This window comes from Loxodonta africana, chromosome 15 (assembly GCF_030014295.1).
Source record: "Loxodonta africana isolate mLoxAfr1 chromosome 15, mLoxAfr1.hap2, whole genome shotgun sequence".
Classification (NCBI taxonomy): Eukaryota; Metazoa; Chordata; class Mammalia; order Proboscidea; family Elephantidae; genus Loxodonta; species Loxodonta africana.
This window is the reverse complement of record NC_087356.1, coordinates 59436266-59459603: the sequence shown is the minus strand read 5'-3', so window position 1 is coordinate 59459603 and position 23338 is coordinate 59436266. Positions and strand designations below refer to the sequence as shown.

The 23338-nt window shown below is 48.4% G+C and overlaps 1 protein-coding gene across 1 annotated transcript in view; it reads right to left on the bottom strand.

Moving 5' to 3' along the window:
* Positions 1-23338, bottom strand: part of KIRREL3 (kirre like nephrin family adhesion molecule 3) — a 174341-nt gene that overhangs the window by 130091 nt on the left and 20912 nt on the right. The window contains exon 3 of the mRNA XM_064268310.1: positions 23123-23200. Coding sequence (XP_064124380.1) covers positions 23123-23200 — 78 coding nt within the window. The remainder of the gene's footprint in view (positions 1-23122; positions 23201-23338) is intronic.

Sequence of the window (23338 nt, the reverse complement as noted above, 5' to 3'; positions counted from 1 at the left end):
GGACTGGGAGATCCCAACCTGCCCAGCGTCTTTTCTAAGGGCTCCCGTATGGGGCAAAAGAAGAGGGCACACAAAGCTATGTCCTTGCTCTGAGCACCCAGGCCCAGAAGCTGCCAATCTGATGCTGCCTCTTAGGAAACCCTGGTGGTATAGTGCTTAAGTGCTACGGCTGCTAACCAAAAGGTTGGCAGTTCAAATCTACCAAGCGCTGCTTGGAAACTCTATAGGGCAGTTCTACTCTGTCCAATAGGGTCGCTATGAGTCAGAATCGACTCAACAGCAACGAGTTTGGTTTTTTTTGGTTCTCCAGCTCTTAGCTGTGTGCCCTGGGGCCTGACTCTTCCCTTCTCTAAGCCTCAGATTTCTCGGCTATAATGCGGGGTTTAGACTAGTCATTCTGTTAGGCCTCCCAGTCCTAAATTCTATGTCCCAATTTATCCCAAGTTCTGTTTTGGTGAAGTCCTAATGCTGAAAATAATAAAAACAAGGCACAAGGAAGTAAGAAATTTTCCCAAGATGCTTGGTCTGTTTGGGAAAGATCCATGTTCTAGACATCATTTTTTAAAAATAAACATCATAAAATAATCATTTTATGTTGGAGGGGGCCCTGCCAATTGGAAATGGTTCTAAAACTCCCATGTGCATGACAGTCACCTGGGAATCTGCTAAAAATAGTTTCTTAGCCTCCAACCCAGAGCTTCCGAGACAGGGAGTCTGAACTGGGCCGATGAATCTGCATTTTAACCACTTTCCAGGTAATCCTGCTGCAAGAATACATTGGATGAGGTTGGTGGTCTCATACTTCCTCCTAGTGCATGTAATCCTTTTGTCAGTGAAATCTTATGTGGGACCCCAATGCATAAATGGGCAGGAGCAGAATTGCAGTGGGTTGGAGGTACAGAGGTCTGTCCCTTAGGCCTCTGTAGTACTTGGAAAAAGCCACTCAACCCTCGCCCCACAGCCCCACAGTCCCTACACCCCCAAAATATATCCATGTCCTAATGCCTGGAACCTGTGACTGTTACCTTATATGGAAACAGGGGCTTTGCAGATGGGATTAAGTTAAGGACCTTGAGATGGGGAGATCATCCTGGATTATCCAGGTGGATAATCACATGTGACCTTATAAGAGGGAGAAGAGGGGGATTTGACAGAGACAGCCAGGAGAGGTTCCTGTGAAACAGAGGCAGAGGCTAGAATGCTGTGCCCACAAGCCCAGGAAAGCCAGCAGCCACTAGAAGCTGGACAAGGCAAGGACAGATTCTGCCCTGCAGAAGGGATACACCCCTTCATTTCTGCCAAGTGTTGCTGATTTCATGCTTCCGTCCTCCAGAACTGTGAGAGAATGAATTCCTGCTGTTTGAAGCCACCTGGTTTGTGGTGCTTTGTTACAGCAGTTACAGGAAACGAATTCAGCCCCTCTACTTTTCTACAGATGGCACTGGGTTTGGGCTGGGTTACAGTGGGTTACAAGGTCCTTCTATGAAATGCTCAAGGATCCAGAAGGCCCTGCAGTTTGGGTGGTCTCCAGGTATTCCAAAGCTGCTAGTCCCACTGATACGCACGAAGGCAGGCCTGGGACCTGGGGTGCACGGGGTGGCTAAGGGAGGTTGGCCTTGAGGCACGAAGTGCTTATGGGGACAGTGGTGGCTCAGTGGTAGAACTCTTGCCTTCCATGTGGGAGACCCAGGTTTGGTTCCCAGCCAGGGCACCGCATAAGCAGTTACCACCTGTCTGTCAGTGGAGGCCTGGGTGTTGCTATGAGGCTGAAAAGGTTTCAACAGAGCTTCCAGACAGAGACAGACTGGGAAGAAAGGCCTAGTGATCTACTTCTGAAAATCAGCCAGCGACGATGGGGATGGCTCAGAACTGGGCAGCGTTTCATTATGCTGTGCACGGGGTTGCCATGAGTGGGGATGAGAGTCCAGGGCAGCTAATAAGAGTAACAACAAGGAGCCCCTTGGCTATCTTAGATGAATGAGAGAAATCTCATAACCCCTGCAGGAGAGCCATGGCACACACCTGCTGTTTCTGGAAGAGTCTTTCCAGTTGGGCACAGATCATCTTGGTGCAATGTCCCGAATTCTCCCCTCTTGGAGCCCAAATATAATCAGCTGTTAATTATTAATTGTTAATGGAGAGGAGCAAGGGTGTGAATAATCCAAAATGACGGACAAGTCAAAATAATGAATAATCCTGAGTAACATTTATTTTTGACTTTGGAATGGGTGGCGGCATTCATGTTTGAATATGGATGTGTTGAATGTTCTGGGAATTTTTAATACTTAAAAAAAAAAGAAAATCCAGCGACAGTGCTTCCTCCCTGCCTCCTGCTCAGGTCGGTGGAGAACATCGGCTTTGGTGCTGGCCCGAAGCTAGACTGGACCACAGCCCACCTCCCCACTCGCTGTCTTCCCAGTTCACACCTTCCCTGGGAGGGGATGGGGATGTTAGCTGATTTTGCCTTTAAAGGACTTTCATTCCCTTTGGGGCTCATGCAAATAAGAGCAAAACAAGAAGCTGTGAAATGCTAACAGAGGACTTCGTTAAGCAATCTTGGTGATAACATTTGTCAGGGATGGGCACAATTTGCCAATAGGTAACTGAGAGCTGACTATATGTGTCCCAATTAAAAAGGAGATTCTTCTCACTGCCCTGGGATTCTGGGTCTTGTCTTCCAGTGTTGGCTTGGGATATTAACAACAGCTAACTCTTATGCCCATGTTCTGCTTTGCAAAGCAACTCACATGGGCTATCTTGTTTAACCCATCCTCACATCTGGTGGAGAAGGTTCCATCATCAGCCCCGATTTGTAGACATAAAGGCCTAGGCTCAAAGCAATGATGGCCTAACATCCCTCCCCAAGTGCACGCCCCTGACCCAGCCCCCTTCCCACCCCACTCTGTCTCCTCTGTCTCCACCAAGCAGTGGCCCTGGCAAGGGCTCAGGGTATTTGCATCGACTCCAAAATCTCAGCAGCAGAGAAAACTAAAGGAGCTTGCAATTATTGGCCCAGCCTGTGTTTGGATGGTTTCAGGTGGGAAAGTTTGTACATGAGAGGTTTTTGGCAGGAGCGCCTTGGAAGGAGGGTGAGGGAGCGAGCATGCCTGCTGTTGGCTGGGCCTGGCTGGGATGAGGGGCTCTGATTTTGCAGGCGGCTCAGACTGTGCCATTGAACCCAGGGGTGTCAGAAGACCATTGGTGACACGGAGGTCAGAACCAGCAGGGACAGGGCTCCTCGGAAGTGGGAGTGGAACCACCTCCAGGCTGGCTACTTTCACATCAACAACACTCTGAGATGAGAATCTTTCCCATTTTGTGGATTAGGAGACTGAGGCTCAGAGAGGTTAAGTAACCTGTCCAAGTCAGAGCTTGTGGTGGAGTTAGGATTTGAACCCAGGTCCCTCCGACTCCAATTCTGGGCCCTTGTTTCTATGACAGTAGCAGGTAAGTACAGAGGGTGTTTGATTTGTGAGTTTTCCTCTTCAGAGAGCAGAGATAGACTACTGTGTCTCCAAGCTGCTCCCAGCTGTCTTTCAAAAACGGATATGAATGTGGTAAACCCAAAACCAAATTCGTTGCCATTGCATAGATTCTGACTCACAGTGACCCTATAGGACAGAGTAGGACTGCCCCCTAGAGTTCCCAAGGAGCGTCTGGTGGATTGAAGTTGCCGACCTTTTGGTTAGTGGCCGTAGCTCTTAACCACGGTGCCAGCAGGGCTCCATGAACGTGGTACATACGCACAAATGAAACACTGCTCAGGTAAACGAAGTCCTGATGCAGGCCACGACGTGGATAAACCTTGAAAACATCACGCTGAGCAAAATAAGTCAGTTCCAAAAGGACAAATAGTGTACGATCTCACTTACATGCCATAAGCAAATATATAGAAAGCAAAGATTATTGGTGGTCACCACGGGTGGCGGGGAGGGGGAAAGAGGGAGGCTTTGCTTAGGTGGTAATGAGTTTATGTTAATGGTGGTGGAATGACTTGGAAAAGGACAGCGAGATTGGGGGTATAGCTTGAATGTGATTGATGCCACTGAATTGTCCATGTACATTGTATAAAAAGGAAAAGAAAGAAAACACAGATACAGGAAGCTGCTGGGACTTTGTGCTTCTTGCTCACCCAGCAGAGCCCCCACCCCACCTCAGATCAGCAGGGAAGCCTAACCAGCTTCTGATGCTCCTGTGGTGCTCTGGGGGCTGAGACCAGCTCTGTGGACAAGAATTCAGGGCAAAGGTCATCCACACCCAGGCAGTTGTGGTTAGTTTCTATCCATCAAGTGGATTCTGGCTCCTGGCAACCCCATGTGTGCAGAGTAGAACTGCTTCATGAAATTTTCAAGGCCGTGACCTTTCAGGAGCAGATTGCCAAACCTGTCTTCTGAGGTGCCTCCAGGTGGGTTAGAAATGCCAACCTTTCAGCTAGTAGTTGAGTGCTAACTGTTCGTACCACTCAGGGGCTCCTAGTCAGGCAGCGGCAGGACCAATTAAAATCCTACCTCCTGCACCCCAACTTGGAAGCCTTTGCAAAGGCTGACCCCCTGTAGCCGCTGTCTTGGCTCAGGCCTGGGCTTGGTGAGTAGTGCCTTCCGTTCCTGGGCCGCTGGAGCCACTGTGGTGCTGAGGCAGTTATTTGTTGAGGTGAACCAAGGAGGACAGCTGGGGCCTGGCTCGGCCCTTCTGCTGGAACCATGGGGCAGCAAACGGGAGCCTTCGTGTGAGATCTTTCTGCCCGCCAACCAGGACGTCTGTATCTTCCAGACCCGAGTGCCACTGGAGACACCAACAGTCCCTCTAATAGGAGAGTCTCTCACGGCTTCACTTGAGAGAACAGAGCCGCTTTCGGGCCTCCTCCCAACACTCGGAGTCTTGGGGAGAGAATTCATGTCCGTAATTAGTTACTGTATATCACCGTTAGTACTCTGCTCAGGATTTACTGGGCAAATACCATTTAACTGCACAATAACTACAGGTCCTTGCTGCTTATTGGGTAATTTACTAAGGCTGGGAGAATAGGGCAGGAGGGACTGTGAATAGGAGGCATTGTAACCCCCTGAATCAAACTTTATGAGTTTGGGCTTGGCAGGGAGTGCTGCTTGGAGCCAGCTCTCATGGCTTTGCTTTGCAGAGTTGGCTGTAGGCTGCTTCCTTCTTATTTATTGCAGGAGGAGAGGTCTGCGACTGGCCCTAGGGCTACCTGGGGCTACCTGGGGGTATCTGGGTCCTTTGGGTAGAAAGGCTCTTTGCTAGGTCCAGCAGGAACCCAGGCTTCATGACCTGGGGGCTCCATTCGACCCTCCATCCACTCTCCCCACGGGGTCTTGTTTTGTATCTGAGCCAGTGGATGGGGAGTGGAGGGACTCTCCCGGCTGGCAGCACCAAGATAATTGCCTAAGTCTTCTCTCGCAAGCATGGTGCTGGCTGGAAGGTGGCCATTCCCGGACACTTGGCTGGCACTCCCAGCCTTAATCTGCTTGAGCAAAGTCTGTCTTTGTCTGGCCAGGTACCGTCTAAACTCCTGTAACCTATTTAGGCCACGGAGAGGGGAAAAGACACAATAATGAAAAACTCAGTGTGCAACATTGCCTTATGCAATCTAATAAATTACTCGGTACCCGGCTGCCAGCTCAGACTAAGCCCGATATTGCCTGCAGTAATTATTTGGATCAAATGCAGTTTATCTGCTTCATATTTGTGCTTCTGTGCTCAGTGGTAACTTATAAATGTCACTGTGGTGTTTATTTGTTATAATGAAACTTAATGGCATTGGAAGCCAGGAGCAGGGCTGGTGGGGCGGCAGGTTTAAAACAATCTCTTCATCTCTGGAGAAAGAATGAGCCAAGATAACAGGAAACTGCCCTAGAGGAAGGAGGTCTGCAGTGACGGCTGTGTCCTCGTGCTGTGTGGTCGAGAGCGAGGGGCTCCGCCTTGGCGCCGAGGGGAGCTGGCTTTGCCCTCCAGAAACATCCCCCTCCGTGAGGAGGCAGGCAGACTTGGCTGTGCTTCACCGAAGCACTGCCCCATTTGTTCCGGCTGGATGTCCTAAGGGCTTTCCAGGGGTGGGGGGTGTTCAAACTTCACGCCATATGATGCTGGCCCAGATAAGAGATGCAAGTTGCTCAGGACATCAGGAGGCCAAGGTCCTGATGAGTGGAGATGGAAATTAGAGCCGAGGGGGGCTGCATTATGGAGGACAGACATCAGAGAGGGGGTTGGGAAAGAAGAATGGGGAACACAAAAGAGAGCGCCCAGAGGGTCCACAGACAGCGGGCATGGCAGGGCTTCCTCCCTGGGTCAGGGAGAGGTGCTGGTGGTAGAAAGCAAAGGACAGGGGACAGCTCTCAGAAGCACCATGGGAAAGATAGGCGACTGAGTGTAGAATTAAGGGTTTTGGCATCATACAACCCTGGGCCTGGCCATTTGCTAGCTGAAGGGCTCTGGGCTAGTTACTCACCCTTCCTGAGTTTCATTTCTTTATCTGTAAAATGGTGGTAATAATAGATACCTCACAGGGTTGTGGTGAGGAGTAAACGTAGTGGTGTGTATGAAGTGATAAGCATCATGTTTGGCACATAGCAAATGAGAAATAACGGGATGTGGCAGTGACTGGCACATAGTAGACGTTTAATAAATGTCTGTTGAGTGGATAAATGAATCATGATGCTTCCCATTCGTGTGTGTCAGAGCCCTCTTACGAGCAGCTGAGCTTGGATTTAGACCTCACAGCCCAGCAAGGTTGAGCTCATCACCCCCATTTTACAGTGTACACGTGGAGGCCCCCAGAGGTTAGGGTGATCTGCCCAAGGCCAACCAGCTGGTCAAGGCGGTGGGCGTTTGCTCTCCTGCTTCCCAGGGCAAGTTCCCTCCACTAGTCCTCCATGGTCCTGTAGTTGTTATGCAGTTAAATGGTATTTGCCCAGTAAATCCTCATCAGAGTACTAATGGTGACATACAGTAACTCATTACGGACGTGAATTCTCTCCCCATCTGAGCTCTTCCCTCCTGGCCAGCTGCCCACTCACTGGAGACCAGTCACAGCCTGTGCTGACCTCCCCAGCTAGACACAGAGGTAGAGGGAAGCAGGGATCTTTCTGTCCGTTTCATCTTAATCTTGCATTTAGTGCTCACTCATGAAATATTCATTTTCTCCCCTTAGCGACATGCTCATACGAGGCTCCTAACGTCATAAATATGGATGGAGATTATTAGTCGCTGTTATTTCTCCCACTAGCTTATCCCCACCCCCCACCTCCTGTTTTGATCTTAGCACTAATGGGACTGGGTGGGGGGGTGGTGGTATTAACCTGAAACACTAATAATAATAACGTCTTGCATTTTAGAGTATTTTGTGCAGGTGCTTGGAGAAAGTATTAAATTTTTTTTTTATACTTTCTCCAAGCACCTGCACAGCCATTATGCATATTTTATCCTTACAACAGATGCATGGAGGAAAGAGGGCTACCAGCATGAGTATACACATTCTGCAGATGAGAATGCATTGGTCGAGAGAGATTAAAGGTCCAGGTCACATACCTAGTCAGGAACAGAACTTTTCATTTTTAAATTCTTTTGTTTTGATTCCTAAGGCAGTGTTCTCTGGGAAGAAATATGATTGCTTCATACAAATAAATAGTTACCATTATCAGCTGCCGTCAAGTTGATTCTGACTCATGGCGACCCCGTGTGTCAGAGTGTCAATGGCTGACTTTTCAGAAGTAGATCACCAGGCCTTTCTTCCGAAGCACGTTTGGGTGAACTCGACCCTCCAGCCTTTCTGTTAATAGCATGTTAACCATTTGCACCACCTAGGGACTCTAAATAAATAATATCACCTTCTTTGTACAGTACTTTATAGTTTACAGAGCTCTGTTGGCACATTGGTTAAGAGCTATGATGAGCTATGGGTGCTAAGCAAAAAGTTGCCAGTTCGAATCTACCAGCCACTCCTTGGAAACCCTATGAGGCAGTTCTATTCTGTCCTATAGGGTAGCTATGAGTCAGAATCTACTCGATGGCAATAGGTTTGGGTTTTTGCACTAGGTTGCAGTTTATAAAGTGTTTCCATCCATGGGAAACCCTGGTGGTGTAGTGGTTAAGTGCTACGGCTGCTAACCAAGGGGTTGGCAGTTCAAATCCACCAGGCGCTCCTTGGAAACTCTACGGGGGCAGTTCTACTCTGTCCTATAGGGTCGCTATGAGTCAGAATCTACTCGATGGCACTGGGTTTGGTTTGGTTCCATCCATGTGACCTCGCTGGTTCTTGCAGGCAAGCATATTTTATTCTTATTTGACAAAGTTCATACACATGCTTAGTGGCAGATCTGAGTCATTATTTCCCAAAGTGGGTTCCCTGCAACATTAATCCTGAGAAGGAATCCTCAAGGAAAAATGTTCTGTGATCAGGCAAGTTTGGGAAGCTAGGTGAACTCCATTCCTCTTTTGATGGCTCACCATGGCCTTTGGTGCGTGAGTGTCTCTGAGAAGTGCTTTAAAAGCGACACTTGTGTGTAATTATGGTTAACCTAGTTCCTCCCCACTTATTTAACTGTGGTGCTTGCATTTCATGGAAAATCTACTACCAGGCTACAGAATGCTGCTCCAGGGAGAAGTTTATGTGCCCTCCCTCCTCCGGGGGTGGCATTTTCTGGTATTTCCCAGTGAGTGGGGTTTAGAGCAGGGCTGGGGGTGGGGACTGCAAGGCACAGACAGGGTAGAAAGTAAGCTCTGGGGCTGTCAGAGCTCTATTATGTTTGAGTTGAAGCTCCCCCTTCCCAAGCTGCTGCTTCTCCTTCCTGTATCTCCAGAGCAGTGGATTCCAGACCATTTTAGACACAGTCCAGCATTCTCCAGCTTATACCCGAGGCAGGACCAGAGGTGCCATCCGACCGGCTGAGTAAGGCCCACCAGCTCTGCACAGATATGGAGAAGACAGTCCTTGGCTTGGGGAGACATCTACTTACACATAATAGGTGCTCAGTCCTGTCTGCCATTTGTGGGGATGGGGGAAGTCATATCACCCCCACTGCCCACACATGAAGCTCCCCTATGTAGGGTGGAAATAAGAATGTGAGCTTTACCACTTAATAGCTGTATGACTTTGGGACCGGGCAGTGTTTCACTCTGTGTTACATGGGGTCACTGAGTCAGAATGGACTTGATGGCACCTAACAACATAACAACACTTAATCTGAGTTCCAGTTTCTCCATCTTCAGAATAAGAATAAAGCCACCTACTTTGTGATGTGGTGAGGATTACATGAGATAAGTTGTGTGAAAGTGCCTCCCTAGCTCACGCCTCACAGGTAGCACAGAAGCCTGTGTACGCTAGCTCCTCCCCCTAGGCTAGCTCCTTCCCTTCTCCAGCCTTCTTGATGTCCTCCAGTGAGAACAAATCAAATGGCTTTCCACACTTTTGTGCTCTTAGAGCATATCACCAGCACCTCTGGCTCTCCCATCTCCCTGCCTTTTGTGTTGTACAATATGCCTCTCTACTCCCTTGACTCAACATTTTTTGAGGGCTGTAACTAGTTCTGCAGTGCCTCATCCGTATCCTTCAGGCCTCACCACATCAGTGTCTCCAGGCCAAAGTGACCCTAATTGCCGTGGTCCAGAGCCCTTCTCCTGTGGTCTTTCTCTTAGGCTGAGAAGGTGCCATTGATTGAACTGTGTCCCCCCAAAATATCTGTCAACTTGCCCTAGGCCATGACTCCCAGTACTGTGTAATTGTCCACCATTTTGTCATCCAATGTGATTTTCCCATGTGTTGTAAACCTTATAAATCTTATCTCCATGATGCTGATGAGACGGGATTAGGGCAGTTATGTTAATGAGACAGGACTAAATCTACAAGATTGGGTTGTGTCTTGAGCCAGTCACTTTTGAGATATAAAGGAAGAGAAGCAAGCAGAGAGACATGGGGACCTCATACCAACATGAAACCAGAACTAGGAGAATAGCATGTCCTTTGGACTCGAGGTCCCTGTGCTGAGAAGCTCTTAGACTGGAGAATATTGATCACAAGGACCTTCCCTCAGAGCCAACAGAGAGGAAAAACCTTCCCCTAGAGCTGGCACCCTGAATTTGGACTTGTAGCCTACTAGACTCCGAGAGAATAAATTTCTCTGTTAAAACCGTTTACTTGTGGTATTTCTGTTATAGCAGCACCAGATGACGAAGACAGAAGGCCACCCTGTCCTTACACAAAGCAGGCTGGAAGTGCCAGGGAATTCACACACCACTCGCCCTCCAAGTGGGGCATGGGTGGTTCAGTGATAGAATTCTTGCCTTCAAAGTGGGAGACCCGGGTTTGATTCCAGGCCGATGCACCTTACGTGTGGCCACCCCCTGTCTGTCAGTGGAGGCTTGCATGTTGCTATGATGCTGAACAGGTTTCAGAGGAGCTTCCAGACTCAGATGGACTAGGAAGAAAGGCCTGGTGATCTACTTCTGAAAATCAGCCAGTGAAAACCCTACAGATCACGACAGCCTGATTTGCCAGAGATCATGGGGATGGCACAGGACTGGGTAGAATTTTTTTCCATTGTGCCTGGGGTTGCCATAAGCTGGGCCAACTCAATGGCAGCTAACAACAACAACCCATCTCCAAGCAGCCCTCAACCAAACACCCAGTCCTTGGGTGGCCTAACCTTGAGGCATTACCTGTAGCTCTTCTCAGTCTCCCATTGGGAGTAAGCTCCACTCACGCAGAATGGTAGCTTGCTGGCCCACCTTCTGTTGGATGCCTCCCCTTTCCTGTGCCATTCCCTAACCTCCTTCTGGGACTCCCTGCACCTCCCGGATTAGCTATCACGCTTGAGTCTGCTTCTGGGGGAATCTAAGCTAAGATAAAGGCGTCCTCTGTGTGTTATTCACCTCCAAGTCCTCCACAGCACCACGCATACAGTAGGTGACCCATAAATGTTCTCTGCATCAAACAGAAAAAAGACACAAGAGCAGACACAAGGAGCGAATATCAATCAACGCAAATGACTGCTGCAGGCTGGCCAGGGGCGGGGCCCGAGGAGCCACAGGACAGGATGCTGGCTCCCCTCATCCATCTAGTAGCATCCTCGGCCACATTTCCACCTCTGTACCTCCCCAGTGGACTCCCTGGGCAAACCTTGGCGGGTACAGAAGCTCTATCGTCCAGCGTCCTTCCTCAATGAGGAGGGCAGCCTGGCGGAGCATTCTGAGATCCTTTCATGAATAATGGTTGCAAAGTGTTTCTTTTTAGTACTAAGAATAGTGGTTATTCATAGCACATTTGACTCGGAGGTGGCCAACGTTACATTGCTCTATTTATCCTACACTCTGTACGCAGTTACTGAAACTGTCACCGTGTCCTATATTCCACAGGCCATTATGTGTATTTTAAACCATTACATAAATGGACTTGATTTGGTACTTCTGAATGTCATTAAACTCCTCCCATACCAGTAACAACACAGTTTCCATAGAAACGAGCACATTTTTGAAGGGAAGGTACAGGGAAGAAAGCAGATAGAGTAGGGGGATGATGTCCACCGATGACGACTTCCAGAGTGCGGGGCCTGTTGATGTGACATGGTCGCTCCGTGGAGGTGGGCAAGCTCCTTCAGCTTTTTATTGAGTCTCCTTTGATAAAAGCCCTGGATAGTTCATTTCAGCCTGAAACTGCTCACTCCAGCGCACAGCTCTAAAAACTTTATGGCATTGCAGACCATTAAGCACCTTCATTTATTCAGACTCTTCTGTGCCACTCACCCTGGGGAGGGGCAGAGGGAGGGTCTCAGCACTCAGTGATGATGACTTTTTGAGGCTTTCTGGGGTGGGGGGAAGGGAAGGCAGCCAGAAGACAGGGGGCCTCTTACGACATAGTCTCGTGGAGGATGCTACCCATGTTACTCAGTCCCATTGCCCTAGTGCAGTTAGAGTGATAAAGCTGTAGACTCGTGGCACTGAAGGGGTGCTCCTGCTTGAAACCCTTGTGAAAGCCTAGCTGACTACTGCCCCTGGCCTCGGAAGGAAGTGAGCTTCCTGCCCCTGGGGGCCTTTAAGCATGGTTTGCAATGGCCAGAACTTGGATGGCTCACTTAGATGTCACTACCTCCCAGAAGCTGTCCTGGACCCTCCTCATTTTGCTTACAGGTTGATGAGATACCCTTTCTCTGAACCCACAGCTCCTTAGAGATACCTAGTTACAGCACTTGTGGCACCATATGTAACTAACTGCTCACCTGTTACCACCACCCCCTCCCCTGGCCCAGGGGTGTGATAGCCTGGGGGGGCAAGGTCTGTGCCTTTAATGCCAAGGGTTGTGCCAGGCCCAGAGTAGGCACTTGAGGCATGTTTGGTGAATACATGACTACAAAGTGTTACAGTATTATAATGTACATAGATAAAAAAACAAAAAATCCCAAACATGTTGTCATCGAGTCCATTCCGACTCATAGTGATCCTACAGGATAGAATAGAACTGCCCCATAGGGTTTCCAGTGAGCAGCTGGTGGGTTCAAATTGCTGACCTTTTGGTTAGCAATCAAACTCTTAACCACTCTGGCACCAGGGCTCCTCTATACATAAAAAAAGAAAAAAAAATGCATATATATACATATAAAATATATATGGAGTCCCTGAGTGGTGCAAATGGTTAAGTGGTCTTCAACTACTAGTTGAAAGGTTGATGGTTCGAACCCACCTACTGGTGCTTCAGGAGACAGGCCTGGCAAACTGCTTCTGAAAGGTCACAGCCTTCAAAACCCTATGGAGCAGTTCTACTCTGCACACATGGGGTCACCATGAGTTGGAGTTGACCCGATGGCAACTAACAACAACAGCAACGATATATAAAGAAGTTATTTATACATAATATTTATACAGAAGAATAAATAAATAAGTGTACTTGGCAGGGACATTGACTCATCATAAAAGGGTGCATGCGGTGCCCAAGAGCAAAGACAAGAAGGCAAGAAGGGACAGAAAAACTGGACGAATGAACAAGGGGAAAAAAAAAGGGAAGCCGGGTGGAAAAGGGGAGTGCTGACACATTGCAGGGATTGCAAGCAATGTCACAAAACAATCTGCGTATAAATTTTTGAATGAGAAACTAATTTGCACTGCAAACTTTCACGTAAAGCACAGTAAAAAAAAAAAAAAAAAAAGACAGTGTAGACTAGATAACCTTTGGATCCTCTTGGCCTCAAGGATCTTTGATGATGTGGTTCTAAGCCTGCCCTGACTCTGCCTTCTATTTGAACGTAGATTTCTCTAACCCCTAAGTCACAATGCTCAACCATCAAGCATGTCGTGTTGTTATTAGGTGTCATCAGTTTGATTCTGACTCATAGTGACCCAATGTGACTGAGGAGAATTGTCCCATGGGGTTTTTTAAAGCTGTAATCTTTATGGGAGCAGATTGCTAGGTCTTCTCTCCTGCTAAGGAGCTCATAGACTTGAACTGCCAACCTTTCGCTTAGCAGCCAAGTGCTTAGCCATTGTGTCCCCAGAGCTCCTTTAACCATTAAGCATACTACCCACAAAGCAAAAAAGAAAAAGCCAGAACCAAAGCCACGACACAAACAACTTTCTATGAAGTGTATCCAGTCTCCCCGAGTGGAGTGTCACGTTCCCACGGACGGGTGCCATGCCAAGCCTCCCTGAGCCCCTGTGACCAGCCCAGTGCTGGGCTCACATGAGGGGATGGCTTTACTCTGTGGGTTTGTCCACATCTACATCTGAAGGACCTTCTTCCCTTCCTTTTCTCCAAGGGTCCTTGCTTCTTATTTCTTTCAAAACATAGCTACAAATCCACTTGTGTCAGGCAGGCATGGCCTGATTGACTCACTCAGCCCTGCCACTCCCAGACTTCCAGGACTTAGCCACATGAAGAGGAGAGAGAAGCAGATATTGCATCAGAAGCCTGCCTTCAGGTCTTGACCCATCGCTTGCTGGTTGGGTTACTCTGGGCAAGTCACACCATTTTGCTGAGTCTCAGTTTCCTTCTCTCTAGATGGTTTCTAAGGATTCTTCTAAGAGCCTGTAATTCTCAGATCACCTGCTCCCAGTACCTGGGAAGCCATGGTCAAGGGGCAGAGGTTACGGCTTTTTTTTCATTGTCTATTCTGTGCAAACACTGCTGGGTTCCTGGAACATAGTGAAGACTAAACTCAGAGCTTACAGACTGGTAGGGGAGACAGGTCTTAGTTAAATAACTACAATATGAACTTATATATACCAACTGAGCTAGAAGTTCTGAAGGGCAGGAATATGGTTCTAAGAGAGCATGTAACACAGGAATTTGGTCTAGGCTGGGGAGGGGTGGATCAGAGATGGCTTCACTGAAGAAGTGGTACTGGAGCTGAGCCCCAAAGGCTGAACAGGAGTTAACTATGTGAAGGGTATGGGGGTAGGGGACGAGGCAAGTGTAGCAAGCATCCCAAGAGAAGCATAGACAAAGGCCGTGTGGCAGATGGGAGCACGCCCAGTTCGAGGAGCTAAAAGAAGGCCAATGTGGCTGAAGCATAGAGCATGAGGGGGAAACGATGAGGCCAAACAAAGAGGTGGAAACTACTTCATGTACAGCCTTGTAAAGCATGCTAAAGATTTTGGTATTTTTCCTAAAAGAAATGGGAAGCCATTGGAATATTTTCAAGAGGAACATGACATCAGATTTGCATTTTGAAATACCACTCTGGCATAAGTGTGGAAAATGAACTGAGGGTAGGGGGCTTGGCTTGATGGATGCAGGGTGCCAGTTAGGAGAGCACCACTGGGGTCCAGGGGAAAGAGGGTGGAGACAGGGACTAGGAGTTGGCCATGGCGATGGAGAGAAGTGAATGGATTCAAGTGCTTGCACCTCAGGAGGTACAGTTACTCGGACTTGGTGAGGACTGGACAGCACGTGAGGGAAAGGGAAGTTTGTAAAGGAAGTTTGCAGGGTCTGCAGGGGCTCCAAGGCCCCCAGCTCATCTTAAATGAGCAGACCTCCAAGTAGGAATGGTGGCTGGAGGCACAGGCCTGAGAGAAAGCCCCAGAATCCTCCCTCAGGTCATGGCGAGAGAATGGAAATGGCAGGTCTCTTGTTCCAAGATGCAGAGTGAATTAAATAACAATCATAAAGTGCCCTGGAAGTCTGAGTCTTGCCATAAATAATAAACAGGGACGTTATACAAATAGCTAGCTTTGCAGCCCTGGTGGAAGAAAACACATCAGGAAGAAAAATGAAATGAGGAAAAATGCACCCCAAAGCCCCAGCTAACAAAATGACGGTATTAGCCCACATCCCAGGGGCTCTGGCAGGGAGGGGAAGAACGGTCTCAGGAAAATGATTGGGACCCTTGCAGTGAGCCAGCCTGTGGAGCTGCAACAGACAGAGTGGGTGGGGTTGCTCACGCCCGCCGACCCATTCCCCCTTGAGTCAGGGCCCCGGTCAGGGTTGGTCCTGGGCCGCCCTGGCCCTGCTCCTTCTGCTGTGAAGATGGTGCAGCTTGCTCCATAGGCTCAGACTGTCTGCCTCCCTGCCATCCAAGGACAGCTGAATTCACCCTCTGAGGGCGGACAGGATGAAGAGACTTGGACTTGCCTTCTTGGGTTGCCAAGCAAAGTCAGTCAGGTGACTTCTGGTTCCTTTGGTGACCACAGCATTTAAAATTATGGGATGGGTGAGAACAGGGTATGAGTAGGTGTTGGAGCCAAGACAGGTCCTTCACTCATCACATATTAAAGTCTTGCAGATGATCTCTTCAATGGTACTCAACTTCGTACATGAGAAGCTAGAAATCCAGATGTGCAGTGACTGGCCCAAGTTCACACAGCTGGCTCCTTCACTGCCCATCCTAACTGTGGGGTACCTCTCTTTCTTACTCATCTCTGTTCGGCGACAGGCAGGAAAGAGTGGCAGTCTTAGACCCATTTTTTCCACTGAGGAAGCAGAGGCAAAGAAAAGCAACAGGCTCCCAGGTCATCACGGAGAACTTCAGAGCCGCTAAAGATTTCACACACTCTTCTTCACAGGGCTCTGTCTCCCCACACGGCTGACAGTGAGGATTGGCACCACGTGAGGTCATGTTCAGGCACAGAGCCTGGACTGGGACGGAGGTGCAGCCAGGAGCTGTGGGAGATCCAAGAGCCTGCTATGGGGCCAGCCCCCATGGAAACAGCTTTCCCCTTTCTGGTACTGCGGCCCCTCCCAAGGAAGCCACAGGGGCCTCCAGAGAACAGACGTTGGCTTTGCTCGTCACTTGCAATTGTTTCTTCCTGGGAAGATGGAGGCAATAGCTCTGGGAGGCATTTCTGCATTCTCTTCACTGAGCTGAGTGAGACAGGTAGCCCATCATCGTGATCCTGAAGGTCCAAGAAAAGCGCTGCCCAAGAGAGTGCCCCCAGTGGTGGTGAGGAAGGAGAGCCCTTGTGCACAGCCCACCTCAGCATGGAGGCTTTGTTGCCTCCCCACTCTCCATATCCTCTTCTTCATTTCCTCCTCCCGAGTCCAAGGCCGGTCAACCAGAACGATCGTAACCTGTCTAGACCAGCCCCAAGTGCTTCCACTTGTAAACCCTCCCTAACTAAATTTTCCAAACCCATGTTCTCTTGAGACCTCATCATGTAAAGCCAAGAACTCTTGCGTCTGTGGCCAGTGAAAGGACAGACACATGGCTCAATCACAATTTTGCCCCCCACCTTGAAAGGACCCATCTTTGGTTAATGACACCTTCCCAGGACCTATTCCCTTTTCCCAGCCAACTTCTTATAAATGGAGAGTGCTGTCTTTCCCAGCTGAAGTCCTTGATATCTCCTCTTGAGTGCCAGGCTTCCTTGCTGCAGCAATTTAGTTTCCTCCTCAGTAAAATCTCTGTTACAATTTTTATGACTCGACCCCAGAACCTGCCATTTAGCAGGCTTGGTATAATTTCCTGGCTACTTGGAAACTGTCTTCCCTGGCCTGGATCCCTGACTGCAGATCTTCCCTGATTTTCTCCCACATCAACGTGAGTCGCCCTGTGTTCTGTGCCCTGCTCTCCCTGCCCCTTCCACTTTCTGTATTTCCAGCTATTCTGAAAAACCAAACCCAGGTGAAGTGTTGGGAGCTTCTTCTCTGCAATGGTCTCAGCCATCTCTTTCACAATTCCAAGTGCAATGGACTGGGTGTTAGGAGACCTGGGTTGTAGTCCTGGCTCTTCCAGAAACTTCCTTGAAACCGTGGGTGGACTGTTCAACGTCCCTGGGCCTCCTCGAGTTAGCAGGTTGCACTGTAATCTCTAGGGTCCTTTAGAGTTCTAACACAGAAGAACACTGAGCTTTTTGAGGCAGGCCAAGCCCCAGCCATGTGAGAGCTTTCTAAACTGCCTGTGACAAGATCAGTCCTGGGCAAGCCACGTTCATTGAGAAGGTGAATGGTGCTGGAATCTCCAGGGGAAATGGGTAATGAGCAGAAGAGCTTAGAAAAGGGAGGAGAATGGGTGTGTGTGTGTGTATGTGTTGGGGATGTGGGGTGAGGGAACAGAGCAGTCCCCCTTGAAGATCTGTTGGGGAATATCTGCCTAGGGAGGCCCCAAGAACACGGCCCAGTAGCAGCTAGGGTGAGGAAAGAGAGCTAGGGCCATCTGTCCTCGACGCCTTGTTCTGCTGACCTTCCTGGACCCTGACCTCCCGGGAAGTACGAGGGGTGAAGGAAAGGTCGAGAGGCAGCACCAAGGTAGAACGAACTTGGGGAGTGACTGAGAACATGAAGACTGATTTCCCGGGATGTCCTTCATCAGCCGGCTCCACCTGCTGAGCTCCTTCTCAAGACCCCGCTCACGCCTGTGGGTGACTTTGCCCTTTCCTCTGTTATTACTTATGGCACTAACTAAATTAGTTAGATAAAAATTAATCTACTACTCCCTCTGTGCCAGACACTGGGCTGAGGCCCAGGGATAGGAGAGGAAAGAGGTGAGCAGGGCCTTTGCCTCCCTGCAGCTAACTGTCTAGTTGCAGAAGACGGGGCACAAATAACTGGCCTAATAAATAATTATAAATTATGATTTTGCTGTTGTTAGCTGCTGTTTTAGCTGCTGAGTCACCTCCAACTCATGGCAGCCCCGTGCACAATGGAATGCATTGTGATCCACAGGGTTTTCATTGGTTGATATTTGGAAGTAAATCACTAGGCCTTTCTTCCTAGTTTGTCTTAGACTGGAAGCTCCACTGAAATTTGTCCAGTATCATATTAACATGCACACCTCCACTGACAGACAAATGGTGGCTGTGCATGAGGTGTGTTGGCTAGGAATCGAACCTGGGTCTCCTGCATGGAAGGCGAGAATTCTACCACCACCAATGCCGCTCACGAAGTATGACTGTGGTTGCCACAATGGAGCATAATGGTGGAGGGAGCCCGTCCACTGCCATCAAGTCGATTCTGACTTGTAGCCATCCTATAAGGACAGAGTAGAACTGCCCCACAGGGTTTCGAAGGTTGGTTAGCAACTGAGCTCTTAACCACTATGCCATCTGGGCTCCGGTTGAGGGAGGGGGCATCTGATTTAGGTAAGGCAGCCAGGCAGGATCTCTTTGTGGAGGTGACATGTACACTGAGATCTGCCTGCACGTTTTTACCATGAGCTCCTTGAGGGGAGAGACTATGTCTTATTTGCTTAGAACATGCCTGGCACTGATTATGAAAAGTTGGTATTACTTTTATGGTAGATTGTTAAGGATTGAATTGCATTCTCCCACAATATGTGTTGGAATCCTAACCCTTGTCATGGACTGAATTGTGTCTCCTTGAAATGTCTGTCAGCTTGGCCTGGCCATGATTCTCAGTATTGTGTGGCTTGTCTACCGTTTTGCCATCTGATGTGATTTTCCTATGTGTCATAAATCCTGTCTCTATGATGTTAGTGAGAGGGGATTAGTGGCAGTTACGTTAATGAGGCAGGACTCAATCTATAAGATTAGGTTGTGTTTTAAGCCAATCTCTTTTGAGATATAAAAGAGAGAAGTGAGCAGAGAGACAGGGGGACCTCATACCACCAAGAAACAAGGACCAGGAGAATAGTGTGTCCTCTGGACTTGGGGTCCCTGCACTAAGAATCTCCTCGACCGGGGAAGGAGCTTCCCCCAGGGGTGGCAGAGAAAGAAAGCCTCCCTTTGGAGCTGGCACCCTGAATTTGGACTTCTAACATCCTAGAGTGTGAGAGAATAAATTTCTTTTTGTTAAAGCCGTCCACTTGTGGTATTCCTGTTATAGCAGCTCTAGATGACTAAGACACCTCTATACCTGTGGCGCCCTGGTGACACAAGGATTAAGCACTCGATGTTAACTGTGAGAAAATAAATTTCTCTTTTTTTAGAGCCATCCACTTGTGGTATTTCTGTAACAGAAGCACAAGAAAACTAAGACATAGGTATTCAATGAATGTTAGATGAATAAATAAATGGTCTCCTTCTAGCAGCTCCTATTTAAAGCACCATGTACTTCATCACATGGAGACAATTATGTCAAATAAATCTGGTATTTTTATGCCCTGGTATGTCTTCATTTCCTCCTTTTTTGGCTTCCCTTCATTGATTTTTGTTCACATCTCCATTTGTTGCCTCAAAGGTCTTGAGTCCAAACACGAAAGAACACACACCCACCCTCCACCCCCCCACCCACACATGCACACACGCACCCCACATCCATTCCTGCAGATGCTGCAGATTCTACACAAGAAGCTATTAAGCGCTCCCACATAGAGCAAACCTCTCATTGACTATCACACGCCTCCTTAAACGATCTTCGAATAGTGTTTTCTTTTTATTGCTTTGTGTAGTTTAACGGCACCAATTGCCATTACTCCAGCTCATCCTAAACCCCAGATCTATAAAGATTCTGTTCATTCATTATTTCCCTCTTGCTCCTTCTCAAGTTGTTATTTTTTGGGCTTGTAGCAAGGAGGGGGATGGAGGGAAAAGAAGACAAAATGATATCAAATTCACAGGGAAACAAATGAAATAGGGGACCACGTCTCCCCTGCTGACAGACACCATACTAGATACTGTTAAGCAGAACAAATACTCTTGCATAAAGCACAAGTAGGTCTTTTATATTTATTCTAAATTGGAAATATAATGATCACCACCTTATCTTTAATGGAAGGAGCAGCTAATTGTTCTAATATCTCACTAATTCCAGCATCTTGGAGAAAAATAATTGTCTTTACTATTTTACCAATTGTTCAATTTACACCAAGATGTCCTGTACGGCCCCGACAGAGCTTTCTGTTTCTTGATATACATCGCGGCTGCTATTTCAGTTCAATTATTAATGTGGGGGAGTTATAATTATTTTGAATATTGGTACAAGATAATTATAAACCATAAAACAGTTCCCCATGCTTGCTGGTGCCTTTTCTTATCTGCAGACGTGTTGGAGTGTAGGCATGCAAGCTTTAGAAAGAGAAAACAGGGTATGACGTGGCACTGCGGTGGTGAGGCTGGCTGGAGAGAACACTTTGTCCTCCGGGCCCCTCCCTCTCCTTCACCTCATGCTTCCACCCTTCCAGAGACAAAAAGCTGACTCACTTTATGAGTCTCTCCTTCTGTGTCACTGTCTCACCTACCGTCCCATCCCGTCTCCTCTTACTTAGTTGAGATTTGTAACTCATTGCATATGGTGGCTTAGCTTGCTTACAACCCCTTCTCTCCTTGCTCACCCAGAGCAGCAGCAGCAGCTACTCTGTGTGTGTGATTGTGTGCATGGTTGTGTGTGTGATTGTGTACAATGGGGAATTTGGGAGGGGTGTGAACAAGATGCAGGGAGGGAGGCAGGGGAGGGGAGCTCCTTGGACATTGCTGGTGCCTCCGTTGTCCTTATCTCTGAACTCCTTGCTTGATTCTCAGCTAGACTTCACTGTGAGGGTAGCAGGTTGGAAAAGGCACCAGGTATCTCTCATTCTTATGATAAGCCAACCATAATCAGTGGAAAAGAATAACCTATTTGTGTGGAGCATATGTGTTTGGAGAGAGGACCCCAGAGAGACTAGGTATTGTTTTGGCATCTTCCCATTCTAACAAGGAAAAGTTATTAAACATGTTATTTTCTTAGCTTCATTGTTGCACAAAGTAAGGTTCACTGCCCTCAGAGGTCAAGCCCTGGTTTTGTTCCCCAGCCTCCTCTAGTCCTCCCAGATTTCCAGCCTTCCTTCTTTACTTAAACAGTATCTTAGGAGTGTTTCCCTACCTAATGCTGACTTTCTTTACCATTTCCCCATCTCCTGGTTAAGAGAATTACCACTGTACTTTCTTCTTATGGTAAATGCACTTAGACCCCTCCTTTAGCCACTTGAAAAAGGTGGGGGTGGGGGTGTCAAATCCTGCTCATCAGCCATTAATACGATTCTTTTTGAGGCCCCAGGAGCTGGCATCAGTATCTTTCTCCTGAGGTCAGACCCCTGGAGCTTGGGGTTTCAAATCCAGCCCAGTTCCTGGCTTTTTGGCTGCCCCAATCTCTGTGAACCTCATTTCAGCTTCTCTATGAGCATTGCCAACAAGAGAACATGTCTATTCAGCACCATGGACAGAGGCTCGCTGTCAGTTTTCCACAAATTAGAAGTTACTGCCTAGCGTTCTTGTGAAGGTGGTGCTGGGAAGGAAGGGGGAGGCTGAGAGAGAGAAGAAAAGTCAGTGAGGGAGACTGAATGGCAGGACACAGAAACTGCAGCCCTCCTACCTCCCCACTGCTCCCCCACCCCAGTCTGGGCTCAGCCATAAGGCTCCTATAGATAGGAAGTGGCTTCTTGATGCTGCCATCTTCTTATACAGACAGGTGGCAAATAGGGAAGGTCATCACTCCCTGTGCTTAATCGTGCTGGTGCAGCTCTTGTCAAACCATCACTGTGATGGGTGCTGGCGACAGACCCAAAGCTGGTGAGGTCTCAGGGCTGTGGAGGGCACGGGGGTGTGGGTGTTACAGATTGTGGGTTGGGAGGAGAGCCAACTACAGAGCATAGGAAGAGAGCACTGGAATGATGCAGTGGCTTAACTCTAGGGATGGAGATGGGAGAGGTGAGCTGCCTCCTCAATGCCTGGGATGGGAACGAGGCTACAGAGGCCCTGGGCCATGGCAGGGGAGGGGTCCAGCTCATGGCATGCTGAGCTGGTGGGAAGCCAGGGCTTCATTTGTCTGATTTTAATGAATAAATGGCATCCCCAGCCATTGTTTATCTACTTTTGAATCCTGACAAACAGTCTGTGGCATCTGATAGAGAGGGTTATTAGCTGTGCAGAGACAGATGGCTGGGGATGGAGGGGATTGGTTCTTTATTACAGCAGACCCATAAGTGACAGCACTCCTTCAAATCCCAGCCTCCACATCAATGTTAATACCTTCCCCAAGCCTTCCGTGACCCAGTCAAGCCTCGGAGGAAAGACCCAGCGCAAGAGGAAAGGGAGATGGCCTGTGAGGAAGAGGGAGAGTTGGGGCTTGTGGAATTGAAAAGAGACAGGCTTCCAAGTATAAGTTCTGTGAGAATAAAACCCCTGCCCTAGTCTTCCTTAGTATTCTCCTAAGTCCCTGTAAGATGCTGTTTATTGGATAGCATTCAAGAAATGTAAATGACTGAAGACAGAGGTAAAGAGGTCTAGATGAGAAACGATAATGGAAACAGATTTAATTAGACTGGGTGGGTGGGTGGGTGGGGGGAGAAGAACGGGGAACAATAGGAGGAAGGAAGATAGCCTAAGGAAGACGCTTATCAATCAGCATCACTGTGACTCAGGCTTTGGCTACACCTCCCCATGTTACTGGGTAAGTAAAACCAGTTGCCGTCGAGCCGACTCCAACTCATGACGGTCCTATGCGTGTCAGAGTAGAACTGTGCTTTATAGGTTTTCAGTGGCTGTTCTTCTTGGAAGGAGATCACCAGGCCTTTCTTCTAAGGTGCCTCTGAGTTGACTCCAACTTCCAACCTTTGGTTAGTAGCTGAGGCTTTATCCATTTGTCCCAGCCAGGGACTCCATTGTATAAATAGCTTCATGGAATTCAAACTGATCTGTCCATTGTTCTTTCTGAGATTCCCCAGGTTTCTCTGCCAGGTTCCTCTGTTCCATGGTTGTAGGGTATAGCTCCCTCCCTCTACATTATCCCTGAGAGATCAGAGAGGTTTCCACTGACCTTCATTCATTCTCCGAAACTTGTCCTTGGCCATGTAGCCCAGCACCAGACAGCATCCTCTCTTCTGGAGGCCCAGCTCTGGAAGAAAAACAGGTGGGTGAGTTGGGAGTGGGTCAGATGTTAGCAAAAGCCCCTCTGCAGGGGACCTGGAGCTTGTTGCTCTTAGAAACAGAGCAATTTATTTATTTACCAAACATGTGCATTGCACGTACGGTG